At 38.2% G+C, this 13072-nt stretch overlaps 1 protein-coding gene across 1 annotated transcript; it reads left to right on the top strand.

The window, feature by feature from the left end:
* Positions 1 to 8071: 8071 nt before the first annotated feature.
* On the top strand, positions 8072 to 12862 carry LOC149780052 (uncharacterized). Its single transcript, XM_089937447.1, has 2 exons — positions 8072 to 11875; positions 12197 to 12862. The coding sequence occupies exon 1, from the start codon at positions 8072 to 8074 to the stop codon at positions 9632 to 9634; it is 1563 nt and encodes a 520-aa protein (XP_089793573.1). The 3' UTR covers positions 9635 to 11875; positions 12197 to 12862.
* Positions 12863 to 13072: the final 210 nt, after the last annotated feature.

The following is a 13072-nucleotide window of genomic DNA, read 5'->3' as shown; positions in this document are numbered from 1 at the left end:
AAATGTCATAAAACGTTCATTGATTGGCTGGTTGCATGAAATGTCATAAAACGTCATTGATTGGCTGGTTGCATGAAATATCATAAAACGTCATTGATTGGCTGGTTGCATGAAATGTCATAAAACGTCATTGTGATGGCGACATAATATAAATTATTTTGGCATAAATAATTGCAGAAAGTAATTCTATATACTTTTTGAGATAAGGATGGAGTGATATTCAGATCAGGATACAAAAAGGAATACTGACTTTGGTGATTTCCTAATGTAGTGAAATGATAGATAAGTACAGTTAAAAGAGAGCTGAATAAGAGGACTTGAATCAGCTTCTAATAAACGTTGTGAAAGGGACAGGTTATATATATATATATATATATATATATATATATATATATATATATATATATATATATATATATATATATAACAACATTTATATAATTAGCGTACCTATCGCAGCATGTATATATTGATCTGATCGATCACATATCTGATCTGATTGACACAGCATCGATATAATTATTGTACCTGTTATAGTACCTATAGAATCAGGCTTATCTCAGTGAGTATGGGACAAGATCTGTTACATTATTCATACAATCAGACTTTTCCCAGTGAATGTATTATTAGAGCTGTCACGTGATATTTATTATCTGACAGTGAGCAAAGAGCGTCAACGACATGTCCAGTGAGATGACCATGATGTTTAGGTGGCACTGCAATCGCAGAGAATTTCAAGTTTAAAACAATTTCAACAACACGATGGAAATTATTTTATATAATCGTTTAATAGATGGTATGTTTCGAACTGATCTGTTGTACATCGGCATGTTCGCATTGATTTTGCTAAAATACCCCAATTGGAGAAAATGTTATTCGGGCATTAAGATTTACTTGTGCAGGTTTCCGAGTGGCAAATTATTTTGCATGAGAGTCTATTACGAAATTAGAATTTTGGTTTCAAGAGTTTTCTATTACCGATGATGGTCGTGTCTCTAGATACCACCCATTGCATCATAATGTGTTAAATGTTTTTTTTCCACCCTCACGTTTCACAAACTATGGATACATGATAGATGAGCAACATATATAATGAAAAATCGTGCGTATAAAGCGTTCAATGGCACCGGCACGTAAAAAGGCAGAAAATGTAGTTACGAATACTGTAAATAACATTAGCTCGCGTTACTTGTTGCCGCTTGATCATATCTCAGTGATGTATTGCAGTAAGAGCGCGTAATCTTGTATGCTGACCATGTGGATCTTTACGCACGTATTATTGCGCGATAAAGCAAAATATGTCGACGTGAATGTGGAAGCAGATATATCTTAATGGAAAAGGTTATTGATGTAAACTGTGAGATGTTGTGAAATATGTCACGTGGGAAGTATTGCGATATAGATCGAGTAGGAATATAATACTATCCAGAGGAATAGTTTGTATATAAGTCGAGGAGGTGGAAAATAAATTCATTCCTATTTTCTTATTTCTTATCTTCTTGTTTTAATATCAGTAAATATATGTGTTTAATGCTATGGTTATATTTAATATGAGAGCAGTCGTTTGTTTGGGTTATTCATTGGAGTTGTAAAGTGTGCTCATTGACTCTGGACTAAATCGTTAATCTATAACTATTGTGAATTTATTCAAGGAGTTCTGTACAATGCAACTGTAGTATATCACGAATGTTGACACATCAGCACATTCGAGGAACGGGAATTCATTCGGAACACGCGTTTCTTTTAGACTTGTGTAGAACCTTTTAGGATAATGTAAGATTTAACTCATTATAATGTAAGTTCCTCTTAGTCATTGTTATGACCTAAAGGATACAATTATTTAAGTTTTACAAACCTTGTTGGTTTTGTTTCTTTCTGTTTCTTAGATTAAGACAATATAGTCGTGACACTAATAATTCTGGGTATATACATCGTTTTCTTATGTTTGTTTTTGCTGTGTGTAGTTCTGCCATTTTTTGATTATAATACGAGAAAATGCTTAGCAATGCTCGAGTGTTTCTGAAGGTGGGAAATGGGGGGGGGGGGGCACTTTGTACGTGTTTCCATTATCCTGGACGTTCATGTGCATTGTGCACATATGGATCTACCTGTTGCTATTATATTTATTATAGTCATGGCTTATGAATTTTTGAAGCTGTTTTGTTTTCCCACCTTCGATAGGGAAAATGAGCAGACAAATTGGAATTTAAACTAGCAACACAACACACGACAGGAATAGTGGGCAGAACAGAAGGCCGAAACTAGCCTCCCACCCCCAATTTTTTTCTTAAAGGAATATCCATACAGTTTGAAACACAGGCAACTTTCTTATGTATGATACTCGATGAAGAGCTCACGTGGGCTACCTACATCAAAGAGCTCTTAAATGTACAATTCAAATATCAACCAGGTCCGAAACCTTAGAGGCCCAAACTGGTGAATGATCACACAATTCATGATCTTAACTTGACTATGGCTGTCATGTCTGTGGAGAATCGAGCACCACATTAATCCGGCAATTGCATACAATCCAATCAAAAGCTTTCCGTGCGTGCGCAAGAGTACTCAAAAAATACCCTACACATGCGATCCTAATGCTAACAGGAGAACACCTATGACGTAAGGAAATGGTGCTCACCTACCTCACCCACGTATTAGTACACGGCACCACCCATCTGACGACACAAGCCTTCAAAAACAACCATTTAGAAATGGAATGAAGAATAAACTATCAAGCGGGAAAATAATAACATAATTAAAGACAGATCTAAAAGTCTCAGCAATCAACCCTGATCAGACAAAATACTTTCCACAGCCACCATGGACCTGTCCACACCACCAATTGAATTCAACCACAAAGCTTCAAGGGACAAATAGAAAGACACCATAGCATCATCCGGAAACAAATTAACGCAAAAAGGCGGGAATTGTGGGACAAGTCGACCACAGGTAGGCATCTACACAACATTATAACAGGGTAATGCACAGAAGCTTCTACAATTGCAATATTTCAAGAAAATAGCCGCTAACTGTTACTAATAAAAATTCGGTCTTCCAATATACGAGAAACACATGTCATATTCACAACAGAAAGATACAAATATCCTTATTTGACATAATATAACACGTCCCATCGAAAAGTACATTATTTTCATACTTCCGCATTCAACGTGAAAGACGAAAATTGATCTACGAGATTAGTTTGTCTGAAAGCAAATTAAACAGGTTCAAATTTCTCACTTCACGTGACTTACCTCACACCGTATATTGACCAATGAAAAAGCAAGTCACTTACGTATAAAGCATAGTGGCCATTGCTTAAAGTGGGAGTTAAGTTGATCTATAATTGAATATAATATCAGCGGCAATTAGATATCTTGGTGAAAGAAAATGCACGCGGGTTAATATGTACTTAGATTAAACCCGGTCAGAAAATATACTGCCCCTAGCGACATATCTCATCTACGAGCTACCCAGTGTACAGTCCATCGCCCGTTGTGGCAATGATACTACACACTCAATATTTTTGATTGCTATTTTGTGTGACTATATATTTGAATCATTTGAAACAATAGGAACAGGACTATGAGATGATCGTTAATCTACACATTTCTATTGCTCAAGAGAAGCATGAAATTTGGCATGCATGTAACGTATTTCCCAAGGGACATTGTAGCCATTTGGCCATATTAGATATTCCTGAACGGAAATGGCAGCCTTTATCCATTGGCTTTATTTCAATGATCACTTATTGTTCTAGTTTAAATAGAACGCACTGTATAGATATCATTAGTAGCATGTTTTCCCTTGAATTAATCAGATACCAAGAAATATTGATATCTTTGAAATATATATATATATATATATATATATATATATATATATATATATATATATATATATATATATATATATATATATATATATATATATATATATATATATCTATATATATATATATATTTCGTTACACCTGAACACTATTTTTGCTAGATTTTACTGTACATGTTGTGCTCAAATCGGATTGTAAATACAACATACTTTAAGTAAATTGAGCGACTATGTTATAAACTATCATTTTTAAATCTCCACGACAGTAAGTCGATAATATCGTAATTGATACATATCATATTTACCAACTTTAACAATCTTACTATCTGTTCAGATTGACTAAGCAATTTAGTGTGTTATTTTAATCAATACATGCCTTTATCGGAGCTCAGGTAGACCTCTCGTAAGCTATAGTTCTTTTCATAAATTATCGGCTAGCACATTACTTTCATTTAGTTGTAGCATGCATCAATTTAATGAAAAAGTGCAAACTTTAAGTTTGGGAAACTGAGACTGTCCGATATAACGTTTAGAAACTGTTCGCTTATGGTTTATTAGTAAATGCGGGGAATACAAAAACTTATCGTTTGTATCGCCTAGACCCAAACAATTATACCACCCCTCACTCTTTTTTAAATTGTAAATTTCAATGTCGTACTGATACTTTCAATTAAAATGATCAAGATCTTTGTACAAGATCATTTTCAAAATATTGCAGACTTTGAAATGTCCTCTTCAGAGGCACATAGCTCACCAAAGCATATACAAATTTAGGAGGTTGGGTGGGGTCAGTATCAATATCCATAGGAACCAGGAAATAGTGGAACTTTTAAACTTAGACGTTTACAAGACGCTGACTAAAAGGCGTCGACGTTAGTTTAAAGATAGTTCACGTTGTACGAGAGCAGCTGACATTTCGCTAAATCACAATTGATAGCAGCTATGAAACTGGAAAGTTTCTCGAAGAAACTACTACTGAAACTACTACTACTAATAATAATAACTTTATTTTCTGTGGATAAAAATCTGGTTCTGAATCATCCAATTTTACATTTTGTTATGACATAAAATAACATTAAATTAGATATACAACATATATGGACAGATAAAACTATTTTTTCTACATAGTCTGCAAAACTCACATGTAATCTTTATATATATATATATATATATATATATATATATATATATATATATATATATATATATATATATATATATATATATATATATATACACTAAAATACACACTTTATTAATATCTAAATTAATATATACACATGCATTTGGGAAATAGGAAAATAGTGAGGGTATTAGATATGTATCAGCCGTCTTAATAAGGGTACTTTGACATGGTACTTTTCTGTGAAACATAACTGAGTCTCTTAAAGGTTATGTTTCATTTAGAGACCGGCGAAGTTGAAAGGCAATGAACTCTTAAACCTTTTAGGTAAGTTTTTCAGAATTGATATAGGTTTATTTGCTTAATGGCGACCCATTTTATAGTGGAATCACTTTGCCTAATGTTTGTACTTGTCACGCAATGGTGTAAATGTTGTTAATTAAATACATGTACTCGGGTTTCGTTTCTTTTCTCTGTACAACGATACCCGAGGGTGATTATAATATGGTCTATGTATTTCGAAATTGTGAGTACGATTCGTCCTATGCCACACGTGCAATGTGCCTTCGATAAGGAATAACGAAAATTCTAAAGGTATAAATACGTTACTACATGTAAAGGACCTTTACAATACTAATGGTTTTGTCAGCAAGCGGCCTGCTAAAAGGATTCGCACAACTCCAGCTGTAGGGGTAGGTAATTTTTGGGTTTTAAGTGATAACTAGTGTATTACCATATTTACCTTTGCATGTTTGTTATAGTTTTATTTACATACCATAATGCGTGCATTTTTTATTCTTGTTGCGACGTAGTGCAGCATTTGTATTGGTAATGTAAAGTTACATTTTTTTTTTAAAAAGAATTGTTTACTATTGTCTTATCGAGCAGGTTTAGGTTTACTATTGAACCTCTGTTTTGTAATTGCCATAATAATATAATCTTTATAACTTACCATGTATAACGTCCTTACGTTATGTCTGTATCAAGTTTAGTACACTGTATCGGGTATATTTTCAGCTGAGGTTTTGATGGTAGGAATATCCGGGGTGTCCGGTGTTGTCAGAGTGTAGAAACGTCCGTGTGTCCGGAGCGTTTAAGGTGCCGGAGCGTCTAATGTCTAGCGTCCGGAATGTCAAGAGTGACTAAGGTGACCCAGCTGTAGAGACGTCAAAGGACCAGGGGGTCCGGAGGGTCTAATATTTCAAGTGTCCGGAGGGTCTAATATTTCAAGTGATCATAGTATTCCGAGGGTCCGGAGTCTATATTGGTTGTGGAATTGATTCGGAGGAGCTGTGGAGCGGATATGGTGCACGGGTGACGGAGTGCATCTCCACACATGTATTTTTAGCTGTATGCTAATTTTGGTTTAGTAAGACCCAGTGTATTATTCAGGACTGGAAGGATATATTGTATATCCGTTCTTGTTTAGTGACATAATTTCGCTACCTGAGCGAATACATTTTTTTACTATGTATAAAGACTTACATCGTTTACTATTTGAGTGAACTATATTCATCTTTCCATTATTGAATCATTTGTGAAATCATTTATCCTGTGTTTTAGGGTTACTGAACTAATTTATTTGCATATTTTTTCCATCTTTGAAACTGTGCGTTTTTTATGTTAAATATATCCAATATTTGGATTATAAATACGCACACATCTTCATAATCCACTACTCATATAAATCGCCACATTAAACCATATATCTGTGTCGTCAAAACGTGTTCTGTTGTTAATCCGAAATATCCCACCCGGTTATCTTGTTACAAATGGTGTCAGAAGTGGGATCATTTCGGATATAACAGAGCACTGAAATTGTTTTATTATATTTGTATGCTTTTTGTGTGTTTCAGATGCGTTTGACAAAGCACCAAGGTTAGGTAGATACCTAATATTACTTTTTTTGTATTTAATATTTTTGTTGCATTTCGTGAAAGAAAATACGGTTTGTGGTAATTACGTGTTTTGTATAAAACTGCACTTTAAGGTTGGTCACCACCACATTTTTGAAATGTCTTCTATGAAAGAACTGGTAGAACTGGGGAAACAGTTTGGTTATGAGGGGGAGTCCCTTAGAAATTTCGTTCGTGAAGAACAAGCCCGGGAGAGGGACCAAAGATTAAAGGAGAGGGAATTAGAAAGGGAAAAATTTGAAAGGGAACAACAAAATAGAAAAGGAAAAAAGGGAAACCCAGAAGGAAATGATAGAATTAGAGAAGTGTAAGATCGAACTAGAGAAACAGGCTGAGAGGGAATTAGAAAGGGAAAAATTTGAAAGGTAACAACAAATAGAAAGGGAAAAAAGGGAAACCCAGAAGGAAATGATAGAATTAGAGAAGGGTAAGATTGAACTAGAGAAACAGGCTGAGAGGGAAAGGATAGAATGGGAAAGGGAAGCAGAGAGGGAGAAGTTAGAAGGGGAAGATAGAAATCGGCAGAAGGAATATCTAAGAAATTCTGAGCTATTGCAAGCTAAAAAAGAGGGGGAACATGATGTTAAACTGAGAGGTCCAAAACTGCTCCCATTTGAAGACGATAAAGATAATATGGATAGTTATCTAAATAGGTTTGAGAGGTATGCTACGGTACAAAAATGGAAGAAAAACGATTGGCCGCTCCATCTTAGCGCGTTATTGAAAGGTAAAGCGTTAAACGTGTATTCGCGTTTATCCACGGCCGATTCGCTCAATTACCCCGTGTTGAAAGAAGCACTTCTCAAGAAATATGAACTAACCGAGCAAGGGTTTCGCAAGAAGTTTAAGTATAGTAAACCAGAGAGGCGAAACATTCACCCAGTTCGTCAGTAGGACTTGCAATTATTTGCAGCGATGGGTGGAATGTGGTAAAGTCGTCAAAACATTTGAGGGTCTTGTCGATTTCTTGCTTCGTGACCAATTGTTAACAACTTGTGGCAAGGAGTTATATTTATTCTTGAAGGAAAGATCCTTCACAAATGTACATGAAATGGCCACACAGGCGGATTTGTTCGCCGAAGCTCGGGGAGGTTCGCAGAATGTCATCACGCGAGATGTCAAAGGTGGGAATCAGGTCAACGACAGAAAACCCAGGGAACCTGAAAAATCTGGTAGGAGTAACCAGGGGAAGCGGAGTGACATGCAATGTTTCATTTGCAAGGAAGTGGGTCATATCTCCCACTATTGTCCTAAGCGGAAGGGACCAGTCCAGAAAGTAGCGGTAGCCATTAGAGGCAGAAGATCGGTAAATGGAAAACTTAATGTTTCCCAGCAAGTTAAGCGGAAAGCGGTGCGTGAACCGGTGGTGCGTTCAGAGACCAGCCGCGATGTGATCCAATCAATCGGCACGTGTATTTTTCCAGAGGCACGGGTGCCGACCGCAAACGGCACTGTTAACGGACAAGAAGTCACCGTTCTACGAGACACGGGATGCACTACTGTAGTCGTGAACTTAGTCCGCGATGATCAATTGCTTGGGGTTAAATCACCTTGCATGTTGCTTGACCAGACAATCGACCACGTTCCAGTTGCAAGGATAATGATAGATACACCTTTTATGACCGGGACTGTGGAAGCTTTATGCGTAGCCAACCCGATCTATGAACTGACGATTGGCAACGTACCGGGTTCTAGACTCCCAACCATAGCAGATTTCCGATTCCCTATCATCCAGGCAGTGCAAACTAAGGCTCAGGTAAAGGAGGAAAATGAACCTTTGCGTAAGTTAAAAGTACCGGAAGCCATTACTGATATATCCCGCGAAGAATTCCAAAATGAGCAAAAACGTGACGCGTCTTTACGTGCAACCTCTGAGAAGGCATTAACGGGTACCGTGAGAAAGTGTAAGAACGGGGGTTCCTCTAAATTCCTTGTTCGAAAGGGTTTAATGTACAGGGAATACTCTACATCGGATAGGAAGTTCTTGCAATTAGTGGTTCCCCAGAAATTTAGGGCACATGTATTAAAGGTCGCGCACGAGTCGAGTATGGCAGGTCATTTAGGCGTAAAGAAAACAACGGATAGGGTATTAAGAGAATTTTATTGGCCTGGCGTCAATAGCGACATAGCGCGGTTCTGTCGCTCGTGCGACGTTTGCCAGAAGACGATCTCTAAGGGCAGGGTAACTAGAGTACCGTTAGGTCAGATGCCCTTGATAGATACTCCGTTCAAACGAGTAGCTATCGACATTGTAGGACCAATATTTCCGCATACAGATCGGAAAAACCGATACATCTTGACACTGGTAGATTACGCTACCAGATATCCAGAAGCCATAGCTTTGCCATTAATTGAAACCGAACGTGTAGCCGAAGCGCTCGTAGACATGTTCAGCAGGGTCGGAGTGCCCGAAGAGGTTCTTACGGATTGTGGAGCGCAATTCACCTCAGATCTCATGGCAGAAATTAGTAGGTTGTTGTCCCTTAAACAGTTACGCACAACACCTTACCATCCTATGTGCAATGGATTGGTCGAGAAATTCAACGGCACATTGAAGCAAATGTTGCGGAGAATGTGTGCGGAAAGACCGAAGGATTGGGATAGATATATGAACGCCCTTCTGTTCGCATATCATGAGGTTCCTCAGGAAAGCTTGGGTTTCTCCCCGTTTGAACTATTGTACGGTAGGACAGTTCGTGGTCCGTGGTCCTATGCGCATACTTCGTGGACTGTGGACAGACGAGGTCGCGGACGAAGAAGTTAAGACCACATGCCATTATGTAGTTGATTTGCGCGAAAGATTAGAAAGTACTTGTCAAATGGCGCAAGATGAACTCGCGAAATCTAGTCGTAGGTACGCCAAGTACTACAACCGAGGAACTCGGAGTAAAAAGTTTGACGTAGGCGATCAAGTGTTGGTGCTTCTCCCAACGAATAACAACAAGCTGCTAGTCCAATGGAAAGGGCCATATGAAGTCAGACAGGTGAAAGGCGAAATGGATTATATCATTGATATGGAGGGGAAGTCCAAGACATTTCATGCCAATATGCTTAAACTCTACGTAGCGAGACCTGGACAAACGATTGATAAAGGGATTTTGAATGTAGTATGTGTAGCGGTGATAGAGGACAGGTCTGGTGACGAAGCGGAATTCGTCTCCAGCACAGAAATACCCCTTGAATACCCCATGGACGTTGGTAAAGAAAGTATTGACCAGATAAATGTATGCCCTGAGTTATCGGAGGGTCAACGTACACAGATGATGGAGGTTTTGTCCAAATATCCAGATGTGTTCACGGACAGACCAGGCCGTACGGGTCTAATTCGACACGAGATCAAATTGAATACCACTGAGCCTATCAGGATAAAAGGATATCCGATACCCTTTAATGCACGGGAGACAATCAGCGAAGAAGTGATGAAAATGTTAGACCAGGGAGTGATCGAACCTTCAAACTCCCCATACTCGTCCCCCGTGTGTTAGTCAGAAAGAAAGACGGGACCAACCGGTTTTGCATCGACTTTCGGCAATTAAACAAGATCACCGTATTTGACGCAGAACCAATGCCAGATATGGAAAGTGTATTTTCAAAATTGGCAGGTCATAAATACATTTCCAAATTAGATCTAAGCAAGGGATATTGGCAGATACCCATCGCCGATAATGTCCGCGAGTTAACGGCATTCGCGACTCCCAAAGGACTGTTTCAATTTAAAGTTATGCCTTTCGGTTTAGTCAACGCCGGTGCATCGTGCGTTCGTCTCATGCGCAAATTGTTAAACGGAACGGAAAACGTCGACAGCTTCGTAGACGACATCTTTGTTTACACGCATACATGGGATGAACATGTTAAGGTATTACGGGATCTGTTCGATAGACTTCACATTGCAAACCTTTCAGTTAGGCCTACTAAGTGTAGCATAGGGTATTCCAGTTTGGAATGTTTGGGACATCTGGTAAGTGGACTAGGCCGGTCGCAACCTCATCCAGATAAAATAGGAGCAATCAGGGATGCCCCTAGACCAGAGACAAAAAAAAACAAGGTCTTTCCTAGGTCTAATCGGGTTCTACAGGAAATTCGTCCCCAACTTTTCGGCTATTGCCAGCCCATTAACGGATTTGACTAGGAAGGGGCAACCGAATAAAGTTTCATGGGGTGTATGCCAGGAAAAAGCGTTTAACACTCTAAAACACAAACTGGTAAGTGCACCAATTTTAAAGTTGCCGGAAATAGATAGTCCTTTTATACTGAGGACTGATGCGTCCGATACGGGTCTTGGGGCTGTTTTGCTACAGGAGCAAGGGGGCGGGGGGTGAAATTGCCCATTGCTTATGCAAGTAGGAAATTGCTCCCTAGAGAGGAAAAGTACTCCGTGATTGAAAAGGAGTGCCTAGGTTTAGTATGGGGAATAGGAAAATTCCATACATATCTTTTTGGGAGGGAGTTTACCTTGCAAACGGACCATCAGCCGCTTTTATATTTGAATAAAGCAAAGGTCACCAATGCAAGATTGATGCGTTGGGCGTTGTCTTTGCAACCATACAGTTTTCGAATCGAGGCAATTCGAGGGTCAGAAAATGTGGGAGCTGATTTTTTAAGTAGGGTGTAATTAGCAAATCATTTCGTTCGGTCTGAAAATTGGAAGTTTTAATAATGATTCATTGTTCACATTCCGTGATTGTTCTAAAAGTGATACCACTTTTTTTTTAGGGGGGAGGTATTGTCACGCAATGGTGTAAATGTTGTTAATTAAATACATGTACTCGGGTTTCGTTTCTTTTCTCTGTACAACGATACCCGAGGGTGATTATAATATGGTCTATGTATTTCGAAATTGTGAGTACGATTCGTCCTATGCCACACGTGCAAGGTGCCTTCGATAAGGAATAACGAAAATTCTAAAGGTATAAATACGTTACTACATGTAAAGGACCTTTACAATACTAATGGTTTTGTCAGCAAGCGGCCTGCTAAAAGGATTCGCACAACTCCAGCTGTAGGGGTAGGTAATTTTTGGGTTTTAAGTGATAACTAGTGTATTACCATATTTACCTTTGCATGTTTGTTATAGTTTTATTTACATACCATAATGCGTGCATTTTTTATTCTTGTTGCGACGTAGTGCAGGATTTGTATTGGTAATGTAAAGTTACATTTTTTTAAAAAAAGAATTGTTTACTATTGTCTTATCGAGCAGGTTTAGGTTTACTATTGAACCTCTGTTTTGTAATTGCCATAATATAATCTTTATAACTTACCATGTATAACGTCCTTACGTTATGTCTGTATCAAGTTTAGTACACTGTATCGGGTATATTTTCAGCTGAGGTTTTGATGGTAGGAATATCCGGGGTGTCCGGTGTTGTCAGAGTGTAGAAACGTCCGTGTGTCCGGAGCGTTTAAGGTGCCGGAGCGTCTAATGTCTAGCGTCCGGAATGTCAAGAGTGACTAAGGTGACCCAGCTGTAGAGACGTCAAAGGACCAGGGGGTCCGGAGGGTCTAATATTTCAAGTGTCCGGAGGGTCTAATATTTCAAGTGATCATAGTATTCCGAGGGTCCGGAGTCTATATTGGTTGTGGAATTGATTCGGAGGAGCTGTGGAGCGGATATGGTGCACGGGTGACGGAGTGCATCTCCACACATGTATTTTTAGCTGTATGCTAATTTTGGTTTAGTAAGACCCAGTGTATTATTCAGGACTGGAAGGATATATTGTATATCCGTTCTTGTTTAGTGACATAATTTCGCTACCTGAGCGAATACATTTTTTTACTATGTGTAAAGACTTACATCGTTTACTATTTGAGTGAACTATATTCATCTTTCCATTATTGAATCATTTGTGAAATCATTTATCCTGTGTTTTAGGGTTACTGAACTAATTTATTTGCATATTTTTTCCATCTTTGAAACTGTGCGTTTTTTATGTTAAATAGATCCAATATTTGGATTATAAATACGCACACATCTTCATAATCCACTACTCATATAAATCGCCACATTAAACCATATATGTGTCGTCAAAACGTGTTCTGTTGTTAATCCGAAATATCCCACCCGGTTATCTTGTTACAGTACTGTTATCAGATTTCTATAAAATATCAATAACATCTTGAACACATCTGTAAGGGACCTGGAATGGTATATGATATGCGACTTTAAACTCCACAAAATGTAAGGAGTGAACAACATTGTGAC

The sequence above is a fragment of the Sinohyriopsis cumingii genome, chromosome 16 (assembly GCF_028554795.1).
Source record: "Sinohyriopsis cumingii isolate HCF-2022 chromosome 16, ASM2855479v2, whole genome shotgun sequence".
In the NCBI taxonomy this organism is placed as follows: domain Eukaryota; kingdom Metazoa; phylum Mollusca; class Bivalvia; order Unionida; family Unionidae; genus Sinohyriopsis; species Sinohyriopsis cumingii.
The sequence above is the reverse complement of the archived record's forward strand: the minus strand, read 5'-3'. Positions and strand labels throughout refer to the sequence as shown.